This window comes from Neopsephotus bourkii, unplaced genomic scaffold, assembly GCF_033783945.1.
Source record: "Neopsephotus bourkii isolate Nb327-2 ecotype Australia unplaced genomic scaffold, CSIRO-AGI_Nbou_v1 NB_1388, whole genome shotgun sequence".
In the NCBI taxonomy this organism is placed as follows: domain Eukaryota; kingdom Metazoa; phylum Chordata; class Aves; order Psittaciformes; family Psittacidae; genus Neopsephotus; species Neopsephotus bourkii.
Genome location: NW_026901866.1, coordinates 2,510,179 through 2,524,178, shown reverse-complemented (window position 1 = coordinate 2,524,178; position 14,000 = coordinate 2,510,179). Strand labels below are relative to the sequence as shown.

Genomic DNA, 14,000 nt, shown 5'->3' with positions numbered 1-14,000 from the left:
GCTGCTCTTGAAGATTAAAACAGCTACTTGCCTAATTTAGCCAAACTGGAAGATATGTGGCTTCCATTTCAAAAGCATATGAACAATACATCAAATAAAGCACTAAATTCCTTGTTTATTTTTTCCAACTAAACCTGATTTACACATCTGGAGTGATTACATTCTGTGTAAAATAGAAATTATCTTTCCAAAAGGAAAAAACCTGTTTCCCAATAGAAAAAAGTAGAAGATGAATGATGACTTTCAGGAATGACTTGCATTATTTCTTATTGTATGCCTTCCGATTCTAATCAAAGACTATGGAAAAGGGTCCTGTACAAGAAAACTATATTTAAAAACTCGGTTGGCTTAGATTATGTGACCTAACTCTCACCTCCTCTCTTTTCAGCATCCATTAGGACTTTGGCTTTCTTTTCACTAATCCTACACTCTTCTATAGATACAATTTCTACTTTTATATGACATATGTGTCTTCCTATTTTTAAGTGTCTTTCCAGATGCACTAACTGCATGCTCCAACTGCAAAAATAAAGCCCTTCAACCATCTTCTAAGCTTTATGTATCAAATACCATTTTCACAACTTTACAGTTCCAGCACTCTACTGCATTCCCTTGATAACTTTGCATCATTCCTAGTCCCATACCTCATCTCTTCTTACATCTAAGATTTTGACAAGCCCTATGGACACCTAACAGCATCTGCAGAATTCCTCTACATTCCAGTCACAGAATTTGTCCTTATTTCCCACTTCATTTAGAGTAATCTACTCTTCATGGTCACTCTGCTGATCAAACATGCTCCTTAAATACATTTGTCATCTCACTGCCTCCAAAATTTGGCCTTTCACCTCATAATTCACGCATACTACACCTCTTCTTACATCCCTTCACTTGATAGTAACTTTCAAATTCTAACTTTCATACTCTGTCTTTGCACGACTGATATTATCAACTAGTTGCCTCTGGCTTTCGTATTTCCTAGGCATAGACTTCCTCTTCATTCCAGTCATAGAATTTTGCTTATTGTTAAATTTGTACTCAAAGTTGCTAAAAAGTATACAGTGCAATAAAGAAAAAAAAAATTAATAGGCATAATACGCCTATACATATGTCTGAGAAAGGTCTTTACCCAGTGTAGATGAAAGCCCATACAAACAAAATTTCCTGTTTTCCTGAATCCCATGTGGGACAAAACTATTGTGGATATTTTCAGTTGCAAAAGCATGACAATAATTTTCATTGGTTTTTAGTTACCTGACAAGACAACTTCAACTAGGTCTCCTTCTTGGATATCTGCAGCTGATTTCACCAACTGGAGAATGTTTTCAGAAGTTGGGTCATGGCGGAAGAGCAGAATTTTGTCATACATTCCATAGAAACCACATTCTGGGAACTGCAAATGCAAACGCAAACGCAAACCCATGAGAATTTACAACACTGAAAGATACATAACTATAAAATTACTATATTTAATTAAATTCTAAGGGCAGACTAGACTAGCACCAAACACAATAGACATTTTTTTCAGATATTTATCACTATGTTCTGAAAATGGCTCCTTCTTTGTGAGCAATGCAGTGCCAACTAGGAAATACGAGAATTAAGTGCATCCCTTTGCCACTGCTGCTTTTTTCAAAGACAAGTTCCTGAGCAAGGTGATCTAATTAGACCCTCCTGGAGCAGGTGGTTGGGCTAGATGACCTAAGGAGCTCCTTTCCAGTCTATATAACTCTATGGTCCCTCCCCAGATTACTGCCCAAAAGATGACTTGTGGCTAGAAGAAATATTTTTCAGCTGTAGCCAAGTTGCAATGCCTAAATCATAGCTTATTAGGAAATACCAATTTCTTGAGACTAGACATATAAAACAATGTCTCCAAACACAAACATAATCATTTCCTTTGATGAAAAGAAGTTGGAGCTTTGAAACCATATTAAATCCTGTTTAAATTAAAAAGTATTTTTTAAAACTCAAGAGGTTATAAACTAAACTTGATATTATTATCTAAGCAACACTATTATCTAAGCAACAGGTTTTTTCAGGTTTGTGTGCTCATTTTTATTTCCTGCAGCACAATTTTTTTCACGCTCCCAACTTAAAAAACTAAGACTGCTTTGAACATACAACCAAGAAACCTCCTTTTTCTGATACAAGAAAACTCAATTTAACATCACTGGACTACTCCATGTATTATTTGGGAAACGTATCAATATGTAGTAAATGAAACATAATGATAAACATTGTTCAAGAGATAAACTAGCAGGTTTTAATGTTATAATGACTTTGAAAATAGTGCAGAATAGAAGGAACCCAGCAAAAAGTACTTTAAAACAATATATTAATTACTGATTACTGGAAGCTTTCGAACCTATCCAAGTATCCCAAATTATGGGGTTTTTAAGCTTCAAAGCATGAAGACAGACACAAAATGGTCACATCCCTGGTTTGAATGAAATGCATCCAATTCTCTTAAGTTTTGTCTGTCTTATTCCAGATTATATCGTAAGTACCAAACCACTGCGAATTTTTGTTTGGACAGAATACCTGTCAGAAAAAAAAAACAAAAACCTAAATTTGTTGTATCTAGTTATTCATACAGGTTTTATACTCAACAGAAACAATTACCAGAAATATAAAAACATTCTCACAGAGTACCTGCAAAATTTTCCTATAGTGCGTTTAAAAATGTAGATTTTTTTTTTTTTCATGTGCACTGTGTAAACATTAAAAATCCTAACTGGATCACTTATCTATACAATTACAGATCTAGAAGAGATACATATTCTTAAGTCTTTCTTAGTAATCAGTTAACCATTCATATTCACAGTCTCAACTGAATGGTAAATAGAATCAATAAAGATGAATACTGAATTTTTGTTCATTTAAAATAAAATTTCCATATAAGCCACACTTCTAATGGTGTTGTTGGCCTGCCATAAGTCACATTTTCTCATGAAATAACCAATGAAGTAATGACATGCTGCCATATTTGGATGATTTCACTGTGCAGGCACCTTTTGCTTGCTTCATACTCTCCTTAGAAAAGTGCCTTTTCCTGGGAAGCCAGGAACCATTCTTAACCACAGGCAGGTGTTATTACGCACTATGACTTAAACTGTTGGTGCTCTCTCTATATTCTCATTCCATTTGCTCTTTTCAAACTAGGTCTATTTCTTTTACTTAGAAGAGTATGTTCTTCTACCTAGAAAAGTATGTGCTGTAAGACATGTATTATGTATGTGTGTATAAATACGTGTATTTTGAGGTACCATTTATTATATTCTGTAGAGAAAAGTAAATTAAATAACAAAATTTTTAATTCTATACAAGAATTATCTTATGGATTCAAGTTAGTTTTCCCCAGATAAACTACTCTCATGCCAAGAAAATAATTTTGATGGTGTGATTCTCCAAACATTGTATAAGGACCAACAGCTGCAACAGTGATAAAAATATTCCCTCAGCTAGGATTATTCCTGCCAACAATAATGTTGATTTGCACAAACAAAAGTAAACAAAAAGCAGCCATATTGCTTGGTACTAGAACATTATAAATAGCATTTATTTTTGCCAAATACAGGACAAAATAGGAAATACATATATGTCAAACTATCTAAAAGCTAATTAAAGCTGAGCTAACTAAGAATTAACTAAACCCAATGGTATTGGATCTAAATTTACAGCAGTAATAAAAGCCATTGTTTCAGTAAAATAGTTGCTTGAAGTGAAACTGCCAGAAGTAATATGTTCACTGCAATTGCTATAGAGAGAAAATGCATTATTTCTGATTATTTTAGAATCAGAAGAGTGGGAAACTGTTTACATGTGGTTCAGAAACAGGATCTACTTCTGGATGCTTAACAAGTCTCGAGACATCATAACTGTCCATATACACAATGTCTGCCTACTCCAAGTGTGAAATAAAATGTATCAACTTAAACTGTTTCCAGTGGTTTAATACAGGGTACATTAGTTTACAACTGAAACAGGATAAATAAACTTTACAGCACAACTTGTTAAACTGCCACAGTCGTGTATTTCAAGTGTGCCCCCCTCCCTTTTTTTAGAAACAGAAACATCAGCTCTCTAACATGGTTTATATCCCTTACAAACAATTCTGCATCCCAGATTTGCAATTCAGCAAAACTTCTGTATTAAAAAAATGAACAAGTCTATCCCCATAATTAGAGACTTTGCAGAATAATGAGAAGGAATATTGGACAGCGACCTTCTAAGACAATTGAAACTACAAAACTCATTCAGTCTAAGAATGGAAAATTCAGTGTATCTGAAGATAAGCTTAAAATTTGCCACAGACACTGAAGTTCTGGAAAAGCTGAGGGTATTTTTTCATAAAACCGCTTAGGAAAAAAAAATCAGAAGAAAATACAGATAAGAAGGAATGAAATTACTACTGAAGAGACTATCCAATGTACAATGTGAATTCTTTTAAGAGCCTTATTTCTATTTTCCAATAGTACTTTCAATTTTGCTGCTTAAGAGATGTGTAAGATCCCTAAGATATAAGAAACATTCTCCATAAAAAGGAAGGTTCTCCAGCCTAGACACATGCAGTCCCTGTGTGTGTGGGGGGGATGATGCAGGCATAAATGGCTGAAGTCTTTAAATATTGACGACAATGAGGAAGAGAATAATCTGTTTCTCCTCTACATAGAACATTCAGGATTAGCAAATCAAAATCACACAAAGGGATACATTGCAAGGAATTAAACTTGAGGCAAGAAAAGCCTTGCAAGGGTAAGAATTTAAAAAAGTAATCTTATAAGTAATGCCTAAGAAAGGGAATCTCTATTACTGGAGGGTTTTTCAACAGAGAAGTTAAACTAATATCAGGAATCTGAAAGCTGATCTTTCTATGTTGGGATAGAAGGATAAAGTAGATAACCTCATATGACCCAACAATCAGTGTACTGAAAAAATACATTATCTAGTACAAATGCGGACAGTTTTGATAAAAACTATGATTAAATGTGTATTACTAATTTTTACATTATTTACTCACTTATTAAGCAGAATCGCAGAATCATAAAATGATTAGGGTTGGAAAGGACCTTAAAGATCATCCAGTTCCAACAGATCTGGTTCCAACCAATTTACTAAACCAAAGGTAACTGACAGAAGACTTTTTTAATTAAAATATTAACTAACCTTAGAAGATGTAGATACAAATATTAGCTTTACTATAAGGACAGTTAAAGCTGTCAGCCTTGATATGAAGATGACATTCACTATTATGTTTATGTCAGTGCAACAGACTTACAGAGGAACACTGTATAATTCCCTCAAACTGTATTACTGATAAGCAGTCTGTAAGGTACCAGAGGCACCAGAGAGATATTACCAAGCACAGTTGGTAAACTGTTGCAAAAGTAGTATCACATATAAACAAGTACTATTCTCAATGCAAGTTATTATCTAATCTAACACGTGAAAAAGGAAATACATCATTTTTCATCATACTGATAATGACATATAAAAATAATTTCATTGTTCCCATGAAGAAACAAAATTCTGGCAGTAAAACTAACTGTTTACCAGGCTTAAAACTTCAAGATCTGGATTCTGCATCGTGTAAAGCTGCACTAAACTGACTTACAATTTGACTATACAGATCAGTATGACTATTTATGAAGCACACATATGTAAGTTTTCAGGACAAAAGGTTTCAGTCATTAGTGTAAAACAACATCTATGTAGACAAATATAAAATTATGTCACAGTAGAGTCAAATTGATCTCAGCCAGCTTGATGAGGAAAATTTATAATTCAGAAATCATCTCCATTTCCAAGTCAGTTTCACAGATGACAAAGGGGACTGCTGCAAGTTTTAGCAAGGCAATGTTTCAGGATCAACCTGCAAGTTATTTTTTTACTTGTCCACTTTAAAATGGAAAATGAAATATTCTCTAACAAGATAGCATACATTAGTGTTGCTTGCAGTAATTACAACTGTATTACAATTCTGAATACAATCCATGTATTGCTGGTTAACAGTGATTTAAATTTGTTAGTTTATCATTGTTCAATATTCAATATTTACTGAATGTAGATGCAGAGATCATTCACAGACTGAATACTACTTTAGTACTGCTTTTAATCATTTACATCTCCACAAGAAATAAAATCTATATACATACCTCTCAAGATGTGTAATTACCCTAAGGTTTACTTCTAAAAATTTCAACAACAAAGACCTACACATCAATTTTGAGCATTCTCACTCTTGCTTTTTCAGCAATACTTGTCTTATGTTATGCCAAGAGTTTCTCCTTAGATGTTACCACAACAAAAGTACAGTATTTGGGAAAAGCGTACCAGATGTTCATTCCAAACACTAAGCCTTAAAAAAACCTGCTGTGTAAACATTCATATAAAAGATGTTTTATATGATATTGTAGCAGCTCTTATGGTAAAAACAGGAAACACTACTAACATTTGAAGTCACTGGTAAGCAGACTGAAGTTGTGTGCTTCTTTCATTTCCTGAAAATATCATGTAACCGTTACCTACCCATTGGCCTTAAAATCACTTTTCAGACAAGAACCACCTGCTGATCAGGACCTCAAATAATAGTTTGCTATTGCCCAGCTTGCGGGTACTATGGCAGCAGATTATCCATAAAACATCCAGGGTGAAAAAAGGTCAGCACTAACCTTTCCTCAGCAGATACCAAAGCAGAAGGAATCACTGAGGTGTTTTTACCCTTAGCAACTGTAAACATCTCAAGAAAATTCACCAAAATATTTCACCAATAACTGTATAGAAGTAAAATAACTATGCAAATTCTGGATTTTCACTTAAAAAGATTTCCAGTGATGCTAGAGAAAAAAATAAACCAGACTCATATTGAATTTCACTAAAACTTACAAAATATTCAGTAATTCATATAAACCATCATCCATTGTATCAGTCAGTAATTTCAACACCATACATGCAGGCACAAGCTGAACTATGTAGATCCAGAACTGTGCTCTCTTATTAAGGACTGTTCTCAATACAGGGATCAAAGACAAACTGCTGAAAAAGAGGTGATATTTAAAACTCTATCCAGTTACTGTAATAATCAAAAGTTTTTATTCCTAAAGAGACAGAATTTTAAAACACCTAATATAACAAAATATTAACACAGAAACAATATTAACTGGGATCTTTTCAATAATTAACAATAATTAAGCATATACAGTTATCTGAATTGAGAATGTATTCTGCCTCTCACTGCAGCAGAAAGTTTAGTTTATTAAATTTCTACTAGAAATGTAGTTAATTTCTAGTAGAAATTAAAAGGAAAAGTGAAACTGTCTAGGATCAGAAAACACTCTGAACAGTTTGGTTTAATAATTATGCATTTGGAAGAATAGCACAGTAGATATCTCAAATGAAAATCTGATAAGAAAATTATTTTCTCCACATGAAGAACTTTATCTGTAAAAGCTGGAAAACACTGATGTCTGTATACATTTACTAATGTAATCCCAATAGTTGAAAAAGCCTGTTGCTGTGATCATTTTGGAAAAGCAAAATAAATAAATAAATAGATAGATAGATAGATAGATAGATAGATAAATAAATGTCTTTTAGTCATACGAGAATTGTCATGGCTTTGTTAACAGAACAGGTAGATAGATTCTCAGTCCTAAAGCTGCAATCAAAAGGCTTCTTGTGTCTGGTTTTTTATACGTTACTATGATTTCACACATTTCCTGTAAGGGGCAGTTTCTGTTGCTTTATTGTATGAAGTAATCAGTTATCTTTTTAAGTTTTTCAGTCTTCATTGACCTTTTTCTTAACATTAAGTTGAATTGTCTTTTTTTAGTGGTAACTATTTTTTCCTCCTAAATTAGATTTCTGCAAGCCTTCCTCTTAGAGAAATCCTTAGCAATTACCATAACAGCAATAAGAACCTTGATAAAACATGGAAGTTTTTCACACCACAAAGATAATGATCCAGCCCACATAAGGACTGTGGGCTAAACAATGCCTTCAGAGCATGTGGAGAAGTTGAGTCACACTGAATATTTGTTGACCTACCTAACTTGCTGAACTTGTGCTAAAACACAAGTTAGGTTGACCTAACCTAAAAAAGATTGTTGACCTAACCCTAACTTGTGTAAAAATAAATAAGTAGTCATATATTGATATAAATGTTTTAAAAGAAAGATATAAATGTATGACACTCTTTGAAAAATCGTATGAATCAAACTGAAACACTCTTCTTTTACATTCTTAAAATAACAATGCATTTTATTTTTAGAAGCCAGGATTTCCTTTCTCTGCAAAGGTTACAATACAGCAGAGAAATTTTGGCCATAAGGACTGCCTAAATTCTCACTTAATTGTAGAAGTCGTTATTATCTCACTTGCAAAAGTCAAGAGATTTTTAAAAGGCTCTATTTACCAAGCACAAAACTCTTATGAAAATATTAGTAATATATGCATAAAGAAAATATCACAAGACTTCACAGTTTTGGTGTTAAAAAACCATAATCGTTCAAAAACTTTCTTCACATGAACCACTAGTTACTACAAACTAACACAAACTCTGGAGCTTAAACAGAATTTCACACTATGGCTATACAGAATACGTTTAAGAACATCTAAGTAAGAAAAGGAGCTGGTGCCTGCCCCAGTAGCAATGGCATTTCCATCTCCTTCCAGGATGTTTCATGCTAGCCCAGAAATGGTGAGCTGCTCTAGACCTTTCCACTGATTGCATTTGCACCTGCCAGGCAAGCAAACAAGGATAGGCAATAAATGCCTTTTATTTTTTTTTTTTTCTTTCTCTCCTTCTTTCTTTTCTATATTCCCCAGGCAATCACCTTTAAGCTGTACAGGAAAGAAAAGTATCAGAAAAAGAAATAGTATGGGTCAACTCGATACTGCCTACAACACAGTACTACCCAACACGAGTCAAGCCCATTTGTCAGAGGCACAGAAAGGAAGACAATGATTGATGAGCAAAGATCTTGCACTGGAAAGGTAAAAAGCAACCGAAGAAATCTTGAAAAAGTTAGGAAGAGGGATCACCAAAGCAAGAAAAATATGCTTGGAACAAAGTATAGGAAAGACCTTAATGTCTTCTGAGCCTTGAGGACAGCAGCAAGGAGCCAGGTTACATGGATTAAGGCAAATGCGAACAGCAGTACAGATCCTTGCTTTTTTTTTTGCCTTTGCATTCTTGAAAAAGTATTAGAAGATAGATTAGATCAGAAGTTATTAGATCAGTGATTAGATCAGAAGATCAGCTTCTAATCTAATCGCTAAGTGAAAATGAGACGTTTCTAAGCCTATATCCACTAAACCAGCGAGGAACCATTCTCTGGATCCAAGGCTAAGTGGCACAGAAACAGCTCACTGCCATATAGCTGACCTCTTTCCCAGAAGCAGGGAGATGACATTCCCACTGCTTATTTTAAACAGTCCCTTACGCATGCTAGGACCCAAACTGTCTAGGCATAATCTGAAAGAGCGTGACTTGGCACAGTTCAAACTCTATCAGGAAGTACACAATTAAATGACTAAAAAGTTCATGTGATTTTGAGCCACTGTTTAAGCCTGTATTCTCGTTAAGATTTATATATAGATATATTTGCACATACAAATTCAAAGAACCACTGCCATTTGGTATATTTCTAACATCAGTTAAGCTTCTTCATGCTTTAATATGTGTGATATCATTCCCTATTTATAGTATTCTTTATACTACAATTCTCAACTAATTGCATGTTCTATAAAGCACAACCTGATGCCTGCAGCACAGAATTTAACAAGACTTTTCCAAATGGGCTGTCAGAAAGGAGCGATCCTCTTATTGTTCGCGATATAAACAATATTTTACATAACAAATATTTCTCCAATTCTGTTTGCAGCAGTGACTTGCTGAAGAAACACAGATTCCTTAATCTCTTTTGGACCAGGACAGAGTACTTTGCCCACCACACACATTGACCTAGACTGGCACCAAGCTACAATTTTTTCTGCAGCCGCCACTTATGGAACAATCATGACCACAGAGGAAAAATACAGCTGAGTTCCCTCACAGAAATATCCATGAAACAGATGAAACATGGCCATGGTGTAACATAGAAACATGGCTATTTTGGAGACAGTGTGACCTCTGAACAAACTTTTTGTCAGCCTCTTTGAGTACAGGTTGTTCCCTGTGGCCATTCACGGCAGGAGTTGCTTCCTTTGCATTGTATCTTTACACAAACATGTTTTCTTGCTACCTATGCCTCCTATGACTGCCTATAGGCTTGCCTTCGGCCACTGCCAGAAATGTTGAATATACATCACATTACTACTTGTATGCAGACTTATAAAACTACCAGTTCAGGGCAAGCAGCAAGAGATACAGGAAGAGAATCAAAATAAAAGCATCTTAACAATACTACACAGCATTTTGGGGTTTTGTTTGTGGTTTGGGTTTGTTTTTTTTTCTCAAATCTAGGCTCTTCTGATCAACAGCAAACAAAAAAGCAAAGTTGATACATCAGAAACATGGCTCAAAAAGGTTGTTAAATTTTGCTTGTGTGGTTGCAATTGAAAACTTTGGTAAAATCATGGTGACTGTAGACCCTGATTCCTGGTATTGTTGCTTTTGGGAATTTTAAAAAATCTGAAGACTGTGTGTGCGCGCTTAGTTTTCTCTCACTACTCCTGGCCTGAGTCTGGCAAGTGGCTACTGACTGCAGTCAACCCACCACAGATACATGAAATTAAACATGAAAAATCATAAATAATAACAGTTCTTTCTCAAACAAAGAGAACTTAAGCATAATTAGTCTAACTCCATTTGTGTGCTGCCACAGGACATTAATACAACTTTCTCCATTTCCATTAAAAAGATCGGGTTTATTTTTCATTAAGACTTCTGTGGAAGTAATTCAATCTGAACTACTACATGTAATGGATTATCATATATGTATATTGATTATGTCTTGGAAAATGGGTTTTTCACTATTACCATATAAAGACTACCTCAATTTAAAATAACAACTGACTCTCAAATATAATTTATCTTTTCAAAAAGATAGCTTTTTTACTGCTACTTCCTCAGCATTTTGTGAATACTCTATTACAGCTTCCAATTCAGTGAAGACGACACAGTCAAGCAGATGTAGAGAAAAAGTACATCCAATAATTCAGACACCACAAAAACACTCTCATAAATTTGTCCCATAAAACTTTGAAACATTCACGTGCCATGCAAATCAAAACACACTTGTGTAGGTGACATGTAAATTAAAAGTTAAATTCAACAGGAATATACAGAAAAGTAGTAATAATAAATATACAATGAAACTCAAGAGAAACTGGTCTTCACACCCTGTTGGAGCCAGAAGTATTACCACATATACCACATCTGCATATGCTGCATAATTCCCCTGAAAATTTTCAACTGGCAGCAATACTGAGGGAGAGCACTGAAAGTTTGTGTCTTCTCGGTTATTTCCTACTGGGAACTACGGAGCACTATTCTACTAACACTGATCCATTAATGCCACATTTCTCTAAGGCAATATGGGGACCTCAGCAGAAAGGCTCCCACAGTTCCCGCATACATACCCTGTATGCAGCCCTGGACTGTCCACCCCAGTAAGAATTACCGAGCTTCCTGAGAAATATTTAGGACAGAACATGACAAGAGTGTCAGACTGTTGACAGGCATCCATTTACACAGATGCTTCATGAACAGATTGCAGTTCTCATCAAGAAGGTTGAGAACTGGAGCAGAAACTTTCATGTCCTTCAGGGAATGGGCAGAAAAAGGATGATGAATCACTAACAAAATTAAATTATTTTACTAGGTCCTTTAATGAAAAACAGACAGTGACTAAAGAGCCCCTTGCTCACAAGCATTCACTATTTCTGAAGCTGCAGTCTCACTAACTCTATGCTATATACTACCATCTAGGAAAAGAAGCTCTTAAGAAAGATACAAAGAAACCAATTCAGGAGCCAATTCTACACATTATTTAAAAACAAGCAAACAAACACTACCTCCCACCCCAAAGCAAAATAAAACCTAAAACATTTTTGTAAGAATCTACCACCAGCATGTGTTTTAGTTATCCCTGAACAAGCATCAGTTCAGGAGACGCGGTTAGGTACGTAACTCAACAGACTACACAGACATAGAACATGTGCCTTTGATCTTTTTATAGACTGAACAACATATAAGCTACTTACATGCAGTCAATGTTTCTGTGTATGAGATAAGACAGATACAGAGATCTAATAAAGGTAAGAGGCCTAAGATCATTCTCAATTGTTTATACCTACTTTCTGCTTCAAAACTACACTTCCTTCAAGATAGATGTCAGTTTAGGTAAATGCTTAAAGATAAATTTAAAACTTTTTTTTAGTATTATTTTCAAAGAAACAGAAACCCAAACAGCTCTGATGAAAACTACTGTTGTAATTAAAAGCATTCACAAACTTCTTCCTGAGGAAAAAAAACAACCAACCAACAACGAAACCCCCAATACTAAACCAACCCAGAAATCCCTTACATTTTGAGTAACATGTTAAGTGGGATTTTGAAAATGATTTACTCTTTCATGTGCTGATAACATTAATTCTATGTTCTAGGATATACAGTAAAGCAATTTGAAAGATACTTATAAAAGGCATTCTTCTACTGAGTTAATAGCAATGGGAATTGTTTTTAAGTATAAGCAGCATGATGGTGCAGCTTTTAGTGCCAATAACTAGTTTCCTCCACTGTCTGTTGTATATTTTATTTCTATTTCTTAATAACTACGATCCTTATTAATAAAGGATGAAGAGAGAACATCAAATAACAGGATTACTGGGCTCCCTAATGCTATAAGCAATATAATCAGGTGGGCATTATAGCCACAGAAAAGGCTGAGGGTGCTTATGTTGGACATCATTTCAACATTAGCACACATACCTAGAAACAGGTCTGTACTAACTCATAAATAAGAAATCATAATATCATGTTACATACATTAATTCCCCATTCAAAGCGTGGATTAGAAAAGCCAAAATACTAACAGGTAACTGTCTAGAAGAGACAGTAAAGAACGTTAGAAGCGTTCATTAATGAACGCAGATCTGAATAACTCATATCATGGCAGGTCCATGACACGAAAAAAGATTTTCCTTGCCAAACACCTGTTTAGGTATAGGAAAACAGCATGATTAATTTTTCTTTTTTTTTTAACATGACAAAAAATAGCACTTTTTATATAACAATACTAGAGAGATATATAACTTCTAGATAGTAAGTGACGCAGGAAGAAGCACTTGGGTTTCAAGGCCTTCCTACCTGAAAGTTTCAAAACTGTACTGAAAGTTTCAAAACTGTATTTTACAATACAGTCCTAACCATTAGGCCAGGCCAAGATCACTGCAGAAAAAGAAACCACGGAAAGATGTATGGGATCACAAAGAGGTCATGAAAATTTCTGCCTCTGTAATAAGCACTCAACAGAAACTGCACAGTTAAGAGATTAAAAATTAAAAAATCCTCCCGAGAACGAAGGCCTAAACTAAGATTCCCTTTCCAAAACATTTTGTCAGCAATATTGTTTCTTAACAGAAGTGCTTGTAGCTGCTGTGCTTCCATTTACATCCAGTACATCCTTTAATAATGTGCATCACTGACAAAACTGTCAGCATACTTAAGGCCCACTAAATGTTTTGCTAATACTTTACAGGAATTAAAAGAACTATAACAATTCTACCATCCATAAATATTTATCATTCATTTCATGCTCTCCCCTTCTCCCCCCCCCCCATTTTGGGAAAATGCAATATTAGGTATTACCAATGAAACACTATAACATCAGTTGACCTGGATGTTGAAAGGAACTCACTAAAGCTGCACACCTATCCTAGTAAGTCCAAAAAGTGTCAAAGCACAACTGAAAGAGCTATAAAGATAACAGCTGGGTTCCAGAGCAACTGAGAGGAGGAAAAACTACTGTGCTACTTTTAAAAAATGAGAAACA

General features: G+C 34.7%; 1 protein-coding gene across 2 annotated transcripts in view; it reads right to left on the bottom strand.

Annotated features, from left to right (window-relative positions):
• Positions 1–14,000, bottom strand: part of PRKD1 (protein kinase D1) — a 133,660-nt gene that overhangs the window by 62,405 nt on the left and 57,255 nt on the right. For both annotated transcript variants that reach the window (XM_061367637.1, XM_061367638.1), the window contains exon 2: positions 1,255–1,393. In XM_061367637.1, the coding sequence (XP_061223621.1) occupies positions 1,255–1,393 (139 nt within the window). The remainder of the gene's footprint in view (positions 1–1,254; positions 1,394–14,000) is intronic.